Raw genomic sequence first — 15,089 nt, 5'->3', positions numbered from 1 at the left:
CACAACGGAAATGTTCCGCAGTTGACAACTGTTGTTACGGACACAATTCCAGCCGGCAGATTATCAAGACTCCCGCGCGCGATTCTGTCCGTGTTGTCTCTTCATCGTGCTCAATGGTACGCCATTAAATTACAAAAACGTTCAGTCCTGGAGTCTTTTAGGAGTTAGCAGAGTGAATTTGTCCCGGGTTTTTCAACTTTTAAGTGCCAGGTGTGGTCAATAGATGTAATTAAATAGGGGGCTCTCTCCAGTCGTGTATTGACGTGAGCTGTGGTGGTCACACCTGAAATGGATTGCACCCAGCTGGGTCTGATGTAAATCCATGGAGTGGTCACATTTAGCAGCGGCTTGGATTTTTTTGGTTGTTAAAATAAAAAAAAACAGTACTGCATACACAAGCTTCAGCCTTTCACCACCGTATATTTTTAGCCGACGCAGTCCGTAAGAATTTACGACACGAAAAAACATTGATACATTTCACGGATTGAGAAAGATTGAAATATACGTACTGGCATAACATTAATTCTCCCCTGTTACAAAAAAATATGTTGGGGAAAAATGAGCGGTGAAAAAAAGTGATGCCTAATGCAGGCCTGTAAACACAGCGTTTAAGGCTAAATAAACATGCCATGAATAGATATGGTATTAGTATCGCCAGAAATTGAGCTTAAAAAAACATCATGACGTAATAACGAAATAAACAACACCTTTGTTCCCACTGCACAGCCGCGTTACACACTGCCTCTCATGTCGCAAGCCGCTCACATTTTTTTTTTAAATAAACCAACAACCGTGCAATGCAATCTCTTATTTTTTTGCATTTCAATCTAGTTGCAATTACCAATTTTCCAAAACTTCAGTAAATAATTCATACGTGGTAGGGTGTTCACCTGGCTGGGTGTGAGCCGGGTAGTCCGGGTATTGTAATTTGTGTTTGGGTGGCAGGAATTGATTTGTGACGAGATATTTTACTAATGGACCTCGGCTGACTGAGAAATATGCCTGGGTTTATCGGCAGTGGAAAAGGTGGCAAGCCGACTACACGGTGACGATGCTCCGATGGATAATTAATGGCAGACATATTTTATTCATCACCTTGTTCAGTTTTACATCGCATCATTCATGTTTTATACAAAACCATTCATGCACATTGCATTCACAATGCCTTACAATTTGTAATGCACGGATGCGTGAGGAATCACAGGTAAGCAGGCGGTGAGCCCAAGCTCTGCGGTTCTCAAAATATTAAGATTTTTCAGCCAAATAATGAGTGTTTACACAGGTGGTAGGAAACTGGAGCGCCCGGAGATAACCCATCCGTGCGAGAGAGCAACAATCTATCCCATACAAATGGAACAGATGGAGATCCGTCCACATTTGCTTTACAGCCCTCTCCTGTCGAGCCAGGGTATGGCACCACCTCGACGCCCCCACGGGAAGGGAGTTTCACGACATCTGCGTGCGATCCACCAACTCCCGCTCCCTCCGCAGGGCTGGATTACAGCCCACGTGCATAGCCACCCCCGGTCCTGTGGGCCCTGGTGCAGTTGCACCGCCTGCACGCTCGATAGCTACGCCACTCCGAGTGCTGCATTAACTGTAAGACCGCCCCCCCCCCCTATTCAATGCAATGTTTTCCATTATTCGGGGTCCGCAGTTGAGGTTGAGTCGTCTTACTCTGCTGTCCCCACAGAGGGCGCCACTACACAAGTGTGGCCATCTCATCTGAATTCAAAAGCAACTTGCTTGCAATGTGATTGTACGCGTGCGGCACAGATGCAGAAGAAGCCTCCACGAAGGCTGGAGCAAACGTGGAGCACGCGGGCACGTGAGGTCCGAGGAAAACAATTGTGCTTTGGAAGAACGTTCTTTAAAGGGGAAACGCACTGTGCCGTGGAGGCGAACTGACCCTGATCTCGTGTGGGATTTTATTTGGGTCTTTCGGGAAAGTCACGTAGATAGGTTCAAATTAATAAAAAAAAAAATAACGACGTTATCGCTTGTGTTGTGATCGAAACGTCGTAGTTTTTTGTTCATTTTATTTTTATTAATCTGAACTTATCTACGTGACTTTACCGAAAGACCCAAAGAATATGAATTCCTGCAGTCACGGAAGCTTTAAGTCAATATTTTTCCTGTGCGATGTTGGTTAATGGAATTGTACTGAAGTAGATTTAATTTAATAACAACATAGCCCAGTTGTTGGCACCATTATTTTTTTCGAATACCAATTGGATGGAAATAAATCTAAACCAAATACTGTACAATAGTTAACTCCACAGTACAAACGAATTAATTTCAGAGATCTATGACAATTAATCTTGATTCGTTTTCCAGTAGAGCCTCACTGAGTTTCGAGTAATTTGCACGAGGATTCTGCTAATAATTGGGACGTTTGCTCAAATGCATGATACGTGGTTTGTGTATGGGAGGAACTATAGTAGCTGAAGAAAACACAACACGCATAACGGGATGAGTTTTTTTTTTAAATAAAAAAGTCCGCACAGATGGGTTCACGAATCCCCTTGCTGGACGGCCATCCGCTGGCCACCTCCGTATGGCCGCGGGTTTCTGTCCCCCCCAGAAATCTCAATCGATGTTGACATTCTAACTTGTGTTAGAGATTAGGCGCGCATTAATCCGGCACGGTATCTACGTACAATCGGCAGCCGGTTAAGCTTGCGCATGCTAAATGCGTAGAACCGTTGCATATTAAAGGACCGTGCTTGCATGACAATACGGTGCTCAAAGGGAGTGTTGCGTGTCGTGCAATTAACATCTGGCAACGGAAACAGAAAGCGGTGCTTGTACGTGCTTAAAGCAAAAAAACATCTATCTCGGTGTTACATCAACAATTGTTAAATGTGCTGCCGTCAGAGGGCTTTTTTTACTAATTGTTAGCCATGATAAATCTACTGCTGGATGACCCCCCCACAACCCACTCTCCCCCACAAGCCGTCACCGTCTCTAACGACCCCGTGATGTGATAATCCACCCGGTATCCTACACGCGAGCCGATGTCATCGCTCCATCTCCGAAACACACCCGGACGCCATGCTCTTATAGATACATTATAATTCATTACTTTAACTAAGGAGAACATCTCTTGACAAACTAAATTGTATAGCATAGCACACGACTCACAAAATTCGATTAGATACATGTAGCCTCCGAAATACGATGACAATAGCGACAAAGGCATGGTATTATTATTTGTAAAAATAACATTCATGTGTACATGCTACCATGTGACTATAACATTGACAGACACCTATACAAGCAAGACAACTGTGTGTGTACGAGTCAATCTATTAACGCGATTGCCATTGCCCCTTCGCGAAGATAAGCGGTTGATACTCGAGCGGGTGGATGGCGAGCGTCGACAAGCGGCGCGCGTCCAGTCGGGTGCTGTCATCATCATCATCATCGATGGCACTCTCCCCGATGCCCTGAGGATTAGAGGTAATCTCTTTTGACCCGAGCTCCGAGAAAGGGACCTGCAGGTATCCAGGTAACCCCGCATCGACCGCCGCCCCCCCCCTCTCCACCCCCGCCTCCCCGATTTCGAGAGACTCATTGAGGCAACCTTATCTCAGGTTAATGACCAACACGGAGTTGTGAAAAATTTCCGTGAATATTTACCTGCCGGTAGAGTTATCAACGCCATTGCCTCTGTCAAAAAAAAGCATTATCGGCTAATTTGTTCTGCAATAAATGCCCTTGTTTTTTCTTATCTCAAATTTATCTGCACGCGTTTAGCTTTTAAGCAAAATAACCCGCAAGAAATCCGACCCACGCGACTTATTAGCAGACTTGCCTACAAGATCACCTTGTTGCTGTCTCTAATTGAGCAATGTGAAATTTGGAAGTACACATCTGCAACAACTCACCACATTATCAATAACAATTCCACAATAGAAAAACAAATATATGTTCTCACGTGTTGTAAACTATACGTATAAAACAGACGACGTATAGGGCAGTGACTGTTGATCATAGCAGGAAGGTGATCTCCGCTATGAAGAGACAACATCTCTGCTGCAGAGAAGGGCCATTGGCCCCAACCGTCCCATGGAACACGTTCTGCCGTTTCGGGGCAGTGTTGTTGACGAATTCGTCGAGTTTAATAATTATTTTGGTGCTTTTGCACCACCGCCAACGCCGCATAAGAATGTCGTGTTTGCAATTACAGACAAGCGCAGTGCACTCTGGCGCGGTCGGCGCAGAACCCTGCTGTACGTTGAAGACAAAAGCACACTTACCCTGTGCTAAGGCGAACAGATGGAGTTGCACAATTAAGAAAGGCGCCAGACCCATGGCTTTGCCGTCAAGGGGGTACAATGGGCACCCCCACCACGCTTCGTGGGAATTGTCCAGCGGTGGAGGGGTCTGTCCGGCTTGGGATGAAAGACTCCGGGAGCGCCTGTGACCCTCCCGTAGGGACCGCAGGCTGAAGATGTACAGAGAGAGAGAGAACGCGAGCGAGAGAGAGAGGAGTGAGAGAGGAGTGAGAGAGAGAGAGGAGTGAGAGAGAGCGAGCGAGCAGTGCAGCGCAAGTGCAATCATCCATCCGGCACATCCACTATGTGAGATCGGCGGTAGATGCTCCCATTCAGAGCGTCCTTGCTTGATTCTAACTGCCCCCATGCCACGTCCGAGTCGTGTTTACACCGCGTGTGCGAAGGGCACAGAATCTTGCGTTCATGATGATAACTGGTGATGATGATGCTCTTTCGTATGATGGGAGTCGGGTAGAGTTGGCGGTGGGGTTGATCAACAAGGTTTCATGTGTTCATGTCGAGGTTGGTCGGGTGAGCTGGTGGTGGATAGATTCATGAGTCACCTTGATGAATGGTGATAACTGATGATGCTGATGACGGAGCGTAGTTGTAAAAGCACCGTGCGAGATTCATTCACGGTGGCTCTTTCACTTTTAAAATTCGCAAACTGCGTGCCCAGTGCCTGCTCATGTGCAGTGTTCACAAAGCACGCCCGTTGTTGGTTGCGCTGTGTGATATGCGAATGCTTTTGAAAGCGGTTTCAGTTCTCTTAAGCATTTTTCTCGATTTTGGCTTATCACGAGAGACGAACAGCTCTCGGTTCACATTGTTATTCCGTTACCGGGACCAGGGTAAACGACTCTTGCTGTCAACAATCTCTGTTCCCTTTTCACGCACACAAATACGGACGCAATTTTTCCGGATTATTAAAACAAAAGTTGAGGGATGTGCGTTTTATACTCGGTCTGTGCGCGTGTGTGCGTGACCAGATGTGTGTGACGTTATTTTATACCGGGAACAAGTTGTTTTACGGGTGCGTTTCACTTTACGGAGCGTCTTGCTGCCGGCAGAATTCGGTGCAGTGCTACGCCATTCGTGACACTCGACGAGGTGGAGTCATTTCCACCCCCGCCCAACACCAAACATATTTAGCACATTTGTTTATAATTGACAACGACTCACTTTTCAGACACACACAACGCTAAGCAATAATAATCAAGGATGCATTTACAAAATTATCGATGCAAATTCATCATCATCAGCAGCAACAGCAGCCGCGAGGCTAATTGCCCCTCCACGTTGGTTCCGCTTCAGCGCTCGCTTCTGATTGAGACGCGACTGGCGTTTCTCGCATGGTTTCAACGCTGATGACTTATGCATTGAATAAATAGAAACTCCGATTAATACGACATTAAACTTAGCCTAATTGGGGTGATGAATAATAAGCGGCTATAAGTGCAGGCCTTAATGAGGGAGGGAAAGAGAAGACAGAACATTGAATGCGGTATTGCTCAATACAATGAACGTCGTGCCCTTGTGCGTGTCTGTGTGCGTGTCGCTTGCGCTAGTCGTGTCTGTGTGCGTGTCTGTGTGCGTGTCGCTTGCGCTAGTCGTGTCTGTGTGTGTGTTTGTGTGCTTGTCGCTTGCGCTAGTCGTGTCTGTGTGTGTGTCTGTGTGCGTGTCGCTTGCGCTAGTTGTGTCTGTGTGCGTGTCGCTTGCGCTAGTTGTGTCTGCGTGCGTGTCGCTTGCGCTAGTCGTGTCTGTGTGTATGTCTGTATGTGTGTCTGTGTGCGTGTCGCTTGCGCTAGTCGTGTCTGTGTGCATGTTGCTTGCGCTAGTCGTGTCTGTGTGTGTCTGTGTGCGTGTCTGTGTGCGTGTCGCTTGCGTTAGTTGTGTCTGTGTGCGTGTCGCTTGCGCTAGTTGTGTCTGTGTGCGTGTGTGTGTGCGTGTCGCTCGCGCTAGTTGTGTACGTGTCTGTGTGTGCGTGTCTGTATGTGTGCGTGTTGCTTGCGCTAGTTGTGTCTGTGTGCGTGTCACTTGCGCTAGTCGTGTCTGTGTGCGTGTCTGTGTGCGTGTCTGTGTGCGTGTCGCTTGCGCTAGTTGTGTCTGTGTGTGTGTCTGTGTGTGTATGTGTGTGCGTGTCTGTATGTATCTGTATGTGTGTCTGTGTGTGTGTCTGTATGTGTCTGTGTGCGTGTGAGGAGCGAGTGTAGCGGTTAGCGCGCTGCGCTATGAACCCGGAGACACGGGTTCGATTCCCGCTCACGGCCAACACCAGTGACGCTAATCTTAACCGGTCCCGGGCCTCCCCTAGGTCGACTCAGCCTCAAATGAGTACCTGGTGCAGTGTGTAAACATTGCCACTGGGGAGACAAAGGCGGTCGGGCGTGGTGCTGGCCACCCACCCCCTCGTGCACCGTTACCGGCCTTCATAGGTGCTCGCTAACAGCACTTGCCCCTACAGTCTGTTAAGGCTATATGGGGGATCTGTGTGCGTGTCTGTGTGCGTGTCTGTGTGCGTGTCAGTGTGCGTGTCTGTGTGCGTGTCTGTGTGCGTGTCTGTGTGCGTGTCTGTGTGCGTGTCTGTGTGCGTGTCTGTGTGCGTGTCTGTGTGCGTTAGAATCTGCCCGATACCAGCCGTATCCCGAGGGTGAAATGGCGGGCACACAGAGTTTTGAAACCTATTTGGTCATGTATTTATAATAATGATTAGTATGTATAAAAAAATAATTACGATTATAATCGTCAATCCATTTACATTTCGCCAACAAACTCGTCATTATTTTTACACGCATTGGGTAAGCCAGGGGAACATTTAGTCAGCATTTGTTTTGGCGCACAAAACGACACTCGCATGAACACCGCGGATATTCCATCTCGCTCTGAAATCAGAACACGACATCAAACCACCTACCCGTGTCGCTTTACTTATTTCGCTTGTTCCGCCTTTTTTCCTCGTGCTTTCTTTTTGGTAGATTTCACCGACTTTTCAATTCCATTTTCAGAACCATGGATTCACAAATGAAACAAAAAGAGACCGTTCGCTTTGCGCACTCGGATCCTGCAAGACACGAGGGGATGGAGAGAGAGGGCGAGCGAGCGGGAGGCTTAATCCGAGACAGAGCGGCTCCACATCTCCCCCAGATTTCCTTCTAACAGTCGCACCAGAAAACAACAACTGTTGTTGTAGCACTCATCATCATCATCCCCCAACCCCCAAAGCCCCACCTCCTCCTCCAATCCAACCACCACCACCACCACCTTACTAGCACCCAACACGTTAGCTTACTCACTCAAGGTCTTCTCACGTCGCTCACCGCTGCTGCTGCCGCCCTACGCTATGCATTGGCTGAGCGCTCTGGCAAAAACGCAACGCGAGAATGGTGACTTGGGGGGGGGGAGCGAATCGCGTTGCGCACAAACGACCGAGTCGCCCCCCCCCCCCCTCCCACCGCCCCTATCAGTAATTACGAAGCGTACTGAACACCGCGCCAACCCAGCCAGCGTGTGGACTCGCATATAGCCCAACACACAACAGCAGCAGCAGCAGCAACAACACGCACAAAGACAAACACCAAAAGAACAAACGCATCAACCAGAGGGTACTTTCAAGATCGAGGGTGTGCGCGAAAGAGTGAAGCCGTTGCTGGTGTTTCGGGGGGGGGGACTAGGGGCTCGCGAAGCACCCAACCCCGATGTCGCTTCTCAGATGTTTGCGTCACAAAACATTTTCTCTCCCTCTCTCTTTTACCCACGAGATCGCTGGCTCGCTAAATCGAAAGGCGCCCCCCACTCCGAGCGCTGGGCACGTCGCGCCCTGCATGCTAATTCAGCGCGGCACCACCAAGTCGTCTCCCGGCTCCAGGGCGGGCGAGGCGGGCGAGGGAGCAGCTCCCGTGCCGCTGACAGCTCCTTCCCCGCACCTCCCGTTGGCACGGTAGGCTACGTACGGTGCGCAAGAAGTTCTACGCGCATGCGCACACAGTCGCTAGGGGAACGCGAGAGCCACGTCGAGAGGGAGCGATAGATGGAGTGGTGGAGGGAAGGAGTTGGTGAGGTGTTGGTGAGGTGTTGGTGACCTGTTGGTGAGGTGTTGGTGAGGTGTTGGTGAGGTGTTGGTGAGGTGTTGGTGAGCTGTTGGTGAGCTGTTGGTGAGTTGTTGGTGAGGTGTTGGTGACCTGTTGGTGAGCTGTTGGTGAGCTGTTGGTGAGCTGTTGCGGGTGGGAAGAGGGGAGACCTTGGAGTATGGAGCTGGTAGAAAAGGATGCGGGTGAGAGATGGGTAGGGGACTTGGTGAGTGTTGGTAAGGTGCAGGGAGGGAGAGGTGGGGGTTGGGGGGGTGAGAGGAAGGGGTGACAATGGGCCAGGGGAGGGAGAGGGAAGATGGTGCCCATGGCTTTGCAGACATCCAAAGAGCAGCAGCACCACACGCTCACGCCTGCTGTGGAGCTCTTCACGGTTATACGCGTGCATAGCTCTCCGATGTTGTATTACGTTCCCGACAAAGCTCTCAGAATGTGCAGTGAAACGTCGGACATCATGCCAAACAAACCGAAAACGTGTTGGAGAGCTACGCATGCATCAGCTCTCCTCTCTAAAGTCGTGTACAATAACACAGCGAATTGGCGGATTAGCTTGTTGTATGGTAGGTCTTGAATACATTGCATTATAGCCGCCACTACAGAGTGATGAATCAGGATATGAAAGATGGCTCAGCAGTTGAGCGAAAGGCTCACAATACAAATCCTCGTTGTGGGTCAACCTTACTCCAGCCCACAACAACACAACGAAGGTGACCAAGGCCACACGATCCTCTGTTCGTTGTACTCTACTCCACTTGTGCACTCAAAAAAGCCTCATTGAGTCTCTTGTTCAGGAGGAAGGCCCTGCCAAGATTTTGCAGCAGGAGGAGATGTTGCAATTGTGCGATCCCAATCGCGTAATCTGGAGGTCATCGTTCCGCATTGGGAAGTGTCCTCTCGAGGTACTTGCCCCCACCACAGGAATGTGGAATTTCCAACATCACCGGCTCAGGGCTGTGAAGAGGAGATTGATCACGCCAGTGACGACGTTTCAAGGCTTATTTCAGAAGGAAATCGCTTTCACCTGACGCTTTCACAACGCCGTGCTGCTGCCAAGAAAAAGACGACAGCAGATGAATGCCCCACATTGTTTTTCAGAAAGAGACAATAGTTGCAACGAAGTAACCTCTAGCTCACAGTTATTTGCGAATTTGCAACAGATGCAGCCACCAAGTTAGATGGTTATCAAGGTGGCGAGAGACAGACGGGTCCGTTTGTGAGTGTAGCAAAGCAGTTCTTTCACCGTCTTATTTGTGTGAATAAAGTTGATGCATTTGTTAGAAGAAACTGAGAGGTTTTTTTTAAAGTTGGAGACGTGCGCTTGAATGGTACACACGCGTTTGGACCACATCCAATCCGATTTTCGCAAAGGTCTCAAATTTATCTCATGGGTTTCTCTGTGTGTGTGCTTCTTTTGTGGGGACTGGTGCCGCAGTGCTTAAAGTACTCCGCTTCAACACGGTGACCATGGTTCGATTCCTGCTCACAGCCACCATCACTGCATTTCTGAACCAGTCCTGGGCCTCCCCTAGGTCGCCTCAGCCTTAATTGAGTACCTGGTGCAGTGTCTAAACATCAGCACTCGGGAGACACACGCTGTCAGGCACAGTGCTGGCCTCCCGCCAGCTCATGTGCCGTGTCGACCTGAATTGGAACTCGCGAACAGTACAGGCCCTGACAGTCTGTTCAAGGCTACACGGGGGATCTTTGTCTTTTCTCTGTTCGTCCACAGTATACTCATTTCGCAGATCTCGCGGCATCGTTCAGCGTGTGCTGAGCAAGCCCACTTACTAAAGACGAGTGAGTGGGCTTGGGCAGGACACATCGCTTAGAAAGGATGATGGCAGATGGTCAAAGACTAATAACGGAGTGGCGGCCAAGGATGAAACGATTCCGTGAGGACATCCATGATGGAGGAGATGGAAGCAACGCAATCAATCCGCGTGCAAGTGCCGGGTGGACTATTGTCACATCTCTGGGTTCGTGAGAGACGGTGGTGGCTTGGGGAGGCCTTTGTCCAGCAGTGGATTTACCACGGCTGGTGATGACAAAACATGATATTGACCATGACAACCCTTGTCAATCCACTGCTGGATGAAGCCCTACCCCCCCCCCCCCCCCCACGTCGTGTCGGTCATGGGCGGGGATGTTCACCTGTACCTCTACATTATTAACTAATGCCGGTTCGTGGAGGGGTATGACTGTACCATGAAAATAAAAAAAAAATCTGAGAGTGTTGTGCGGATGATGCTTTGGTGGTCGGTGAAGTTCGGTGTTACAATCTCACGTGGTATTTATTTTATCCGGAGCAAGCAAGGACGCAATTGTAGGAAGCATTTTTTATTATTATTTTTTGGAGCACCGTTTTGTGAGCATGACAACAGAACCGGTGAATGGAGAGCAAAACATCCTTAATGATGGTAAAACATTTTCAGAACCTTCGTTAGAGGCAACCACCGCTGCTTGTGTCAGATTTGGTCTCCTCCCTCGCGCACCCATCAAAGCGCATCAGGGCGACGTTAGCGGCGCAGCGGCGTTTTGATTAAAATTCAATTAACGTCGCATGGACTTTCAATGATTAAACGTGCGCGCCTTGGCAGCCACAGGGTAACAGCACATGCTGCTCCAAGGCCCACAGCGTACAAAAGTTGCGCCACGCGCAGAAGGAATTTCCAACGAGCACACACATACACACACATACATACACATTGCCCTATACTATGCGTCCAGGAAAGCACCGCTGAGTCTCAAGACTCCTCTTCAGCGGCGTTCCTGCCTTGTCAGCCATGCGGAAATGGTATATACTGTACTAAAAAAATACACAGCACACTGAAGCCGTTTAAATGCACACACACGTATATAAATTATAACAATGTATAGCCCTTTGGTTCTATTCGGTAAAGTCACGTAGGCAAAAAATAAAACAACAAAAATCACGACGTTTCGGCCACAACACAAGCGGCCTTCATCAGGTGAAGGGACCAGACTGTCTCGAAGACTGCGTGACTTTACCGAATAGAACCAAAGAGTATGGATCCTTGCAGTCACGAAAGCTTCAAATCTAGAATGTATAGCCCTTTGTTAATTCGCTGCTGGATGAATGCCTCCCCTGTGCAGTGTCGTTCATGTGGGTTGTTTGACCATACCTCACCACGCTGGTGAGCGCTGGCTGTTGGTGAACCGGTTCATGTCAATACTGCAAGTATCTGTGGCTGAGAATTTAACTCGGGTTGCCACGATCAAAGCGCCATCGCTCCACCCTTGCCATGTGGAATGCTCAATCATTGTTTGGGACAGCCTCGCCGAGCCTCAAGACTCCTCTGGAGAGGCTCCTGCTGCAGTTGGGATGTTTGACCAATTCGCCTTATGAGTGTTTAGTTTGTTGTCCTTCCCCTACACCTCCGATTAGCACGGTTGGCTACGAACGGTGCGATAGAAGTTCAACATACATACGATCTGGAGAAATCCAACTCACATATACGAGGAGATAATACTCCAAGCTCTGCACAGATAGACTCATTCCACAGATAGACGTCCAGCACATTGAATATATGACATGCCAATGGGATCCACCGCTGTACACTGCCCTCTGCTGGCCATCTTGCACTTCCAGGTTCCGACACCACCTGGCAAGCACTGGCGGTCCCCCACACAAGCAGGCTCATCAACCAGGCTCAACAACCCTGCTTAGCTTCCAAGACCTGCAGAGATCAGGCATGCTCTCTTCTAAGCGTGCCTACCAAAAAGCAGCCGCCATTTGACGCCACATCCATAAGTGACTCTCATGACCCGATAGATACATTTACAACCGATTAAAATGCCATTACGCAATTATCGAGATGGTGTTTGCAGTGCTAAACAGCAGCGTGACTGTAACGAAATAAATTGTTTCGGAAACATTTTTTTGCAGGCAATAAAATGTCACCGTAGTAACCTATTTAAGCCAATTAAACCTTTGTATTGCTCAATTATGTTTCCAACTCAATTTAACTCGGCACAAGTAACGGATTCAAAACAACAGACATTGGAACGATTCACGCAAGTCAATTTTGCCAAACTGTTATAATTTCTATATTAAATATTGATGCCATTAAGCCGCAGTGTGCGACGCGCGCCTCTAAATTGTAAATGGTGACACAACTGTGGGCAGCATTGTTCCTACAGTGATTTTTGTTTGTCTCGGTGCATCGAGCAGAGCTGACCAGAATTTGACACGCACGTTAATGCATTCCTTTTAAGTGTGCCGGGTCAATCTGATTGACATGGTCTTTGACCAGTAGACAAGCCGATTATTTATTTACATGCCACCCTCGTTAAATGCAGCACACATTCAGCGAAGATGAGAACTTCATCCACACCCCGAGAAACATCGCAGCCGATTTGAACCTGATGCAGCGTTATAGTCGCTCCACTCCTCGAGTATCTTTCCCAATATCACTCACATCGAATTCCTTTCTGCTTCCCGTTCCATCTGACAGCGACGTTTCCACGTTGGCACACGCGGCGACCTCCGCGCACTGCATTTGGATCTCGAACACAATCGTTTATTTCTCTCCCGCAAGCTTATCGCAAGCCACGATCCTTCACCCGCGGAAATCCTTATGAATTCGCAAGCTTTGACCACTTCAAACGAAGCGCAATTTGTTTGGCCTAAATTTGACACGCAATATGGATTTTCCCGGAGACTCTCGTCGGAGCGGATTTAGTGGGGATTGCCTTGGGGCTGCGGCGTGAACCAGAAGGCAGTGATGAAGACGTTGACAGCGGTGATCACCAGGATGAGACCCGTTGCCAAGTTGTTCACCAGATGCATCCTGCGTGGCACAGCGGGGCACAAAGAAGCGAAGCGCGCTTGATGTGATGGTGCGAGATTATTTTTTTACTAACTGGAAAATTGCTTGGGAAACAACCCATGAGGCAACAACACCCCCTTAACTGACAGACTCTATCCCACCTGTGAAACTTTGCACCTTTGCGATAGCCTTTGTGCCGTAGGCACGGCGTTTAGAGCAAACGTACGGCGTTTATTTATTTACGTTGGTATCAGCATTGCTCACGGCAAAAAAATACTCCTAGAGAATAATGGCACGCATTGAGGAATCCCCCTCGGGAACGACAGGGATTCGAAGAATGACGTGAACATTCTCTGGTGGTTGAATAGACGATTTATTTTATTTTCAATATATATAAAAAACATGAATAGGAATCAATAACACAAGGTAATCTCATCTATTACAGACTGCAGATCATTTGTAACCTTGACATGTACGGGCAAAATATTTCCACCGCTGTAGCTAATTATTATAATTAATAATAAATAATAACAATGATCAGGGGGGAGGGTGTGTAGGGGGGGGGGAATAAAAAAAAACGAGGACAGTTTTCGAAAACTAATTTAAAAGCATCAATTCTAATTAGCACCTATGGTGCAGCCTGTGGCTGCCTTGGCTAGAGGTGACAGGGTGACTGCAGGGAGTACGTACGTCGAAAAGCACTCACGCTTGGCCTTTACTTTGTTAGCTCGGCCTTATTTGGGGGGGGGGCAATTTCAAGAAAGCGTGGTTAAACAGAACAAGCGAGCGCCGTTGCTTGCAAGATGAGGCATCGGCTGATGTATGGGGAAGCACCTCCTCCCCCCCCTAACTGCACCAAAATAGACACGAGACCATCACATAATAAAGCGGTGAGCTCTCGGTTTTGACCTAAGTGGGAGGCTGATAGAGGATAGCAAGGAAGCCTTGAAAAAAGGGGTAAGATTGGCTCACGTAGACGACAAGATCATCCATCGTGAAACCTATGGCGCACTACAGCCCGGGCACGACAAATGGACTAAAATATTTGCACCGTTCGAAATTCGGGGGCTTGGCCACCGGGGTTACGCCGACGACGCGTGAAGGCGGCGGCGTCAGATTGAGGCACAAATGGGCAGGTGGAGGTCGTGACCTGGGAGAAGGTGACGCGGACTGACACCGTGAAGATATGCGAGCAAGCTAGCGGCGATAAATGATTGTTTCTCTTGTTTGATCTGCTGCGCTGAGATGGCAGTGGCTAGGTTTGTTCCTCCCCCCACCCCCCCCCCCCCCATAGTTTTCACCAATCAAGAAGCGTCTCTAATCTCGCGAGCGTGGTCGTGCGGTATCACTCGCCGACGGGTTTTCGTGTTGTGACGCGTGCTCTTCGGCGTCGCGTCCGACGTTTCGCTCGCTGCACCTGCCGGGAACTTCGCTTCTGAGAAAGAAGCCCCTAGCCCGACTGCGGAAGAGGCATTGGCCCGTCTTGTGCTTTTCTTGGCCATGGGGGTTGTTCAACCGTACTTCACCATGGTGGTCAATGTGGATTGGTGAACAGAGAAGGTTCCAGGACCGGGTCGGATATCACTCGCCACTGATGCCAGATGTGGCGAGGAATTAAATTCGAGTGTCCGAGTTTCGTTGCTTAGTGCACTAACCAATGTACTACCACTCTAACCCAACGTCGCAAAATCCCATCTTAAATAAATAGTTTGATTATATTTCCAACCATGCTTATCCAAATCATAAACAAGTCTAAGAAGACCTGTTTAATCACCCACTAATTTAAAACCAAAATACAGTCGTAAAAAAGTGCATTTTAATATTCAATTGTATGACAATTGCGTTATTCCTAAATTAATATGCATATGCGATGACTGCCGACAGACAGTAATGCAAGTGCCACATGAAGTCACCCACTGTGACAACGCCTGCCT

The 15,089-nt window shown here is 48.7% G+C and overlaps 2 protein-coding genes and 1 long non-coding RNA gene across 14 annotated transcripts in view; 1 reads left to right on the top strand and 2 right to left on the bottom strand.

Annotated features, from left to right (window-relative positions):
- Nucleotides 1-8,170, bottom strand: part of LOC116946007 (V-set and transmembrane domain-containing protein 2B-like) — a 24,831-nt gene extending 16,661 nt beyond the window's left edge. For 9 of the 11 annotated variants that reach the window (XM_076069604.1, XM_032960781.2, XM_032960780.2 and 6 more), the window contains exons 1-3: nucleotides 7,574-7,880; nucleotides 7,195-7,341; nucleotides 4,263-4,450 (exon numbers count right to left, since the gene is read on the bottom strand). In XM_076069604.1, coding sequence (XP_075925719.1) covers nucleotides 4,263-4,317 — 55 coding nt within the window. In that variant the 5' untranslated portion in view covers nucleotides 4,318-4,450; nucleotides 7,195-7,341; nucleotides 7,574-7,880. The other 2 variants (XM_032960778.2, XM_076069605.1) reach the window with 2 other exon arrangements.
- LOC116946010 (uncharacterized) overlaps nucleotides 8,089-15,089 on the top strand; it is a 19,395-nt gene continuing 12,394 nt past the window's right edge. For both annotated transcript variants that reach the window (XR_004403408.2, XR_012945279.1), the window contains exon 1: nucleotides 8,089-8,217. This is a non-coding gene — a long non-coding RNA (uncharacterized LOC116946010). The remainder of the gene's footprint in view (nucleotides 8,218-15,089) is intronic.
- LOC116946009 (ninjurin-2-like) overlaps nucleotides 10,687-15,089 on the bottom strand; it is a 10,495-nt gene continuing 6,092 nt past the window's right edge. Inside the window, exon 4 of the mRNA XM_032960787.2 lies at nucleotides 10,687-13,176. Within this exon, the coding sequence (XP_032816678.1) occupies nucleotides 13,065-13,176 (112 nt within the window). The 3' untranslated portion in view covers nucleotides 10,687-13,064. The remainder of the gene's footprint in view (nucleotides 13,177-15,089) is intronic.

Source organism: Petromyzon marinus, chromosome 25 (genome assembly GCF_048934315.1).
Source record: "Petromyzon marinus isolate PM22_M1 ecotype Great Lakes invasive population chromosome 25, UKy_Petmar_22M1.pri1.0, whole genome shotgun sequence".
NCBI classification, from domain to species: Eukaryota; Metazoa; Chordata; class Hyperoartia; order Petromyzontiformes; family Petromyzontidae; genus Petromyzon; species Petromyzon marinus.
The sequence above is the reverse complement of the archived record's forward strand: the minus strand, read 5'-3'. Positions and strand labels throughout refer to the sequence as shown.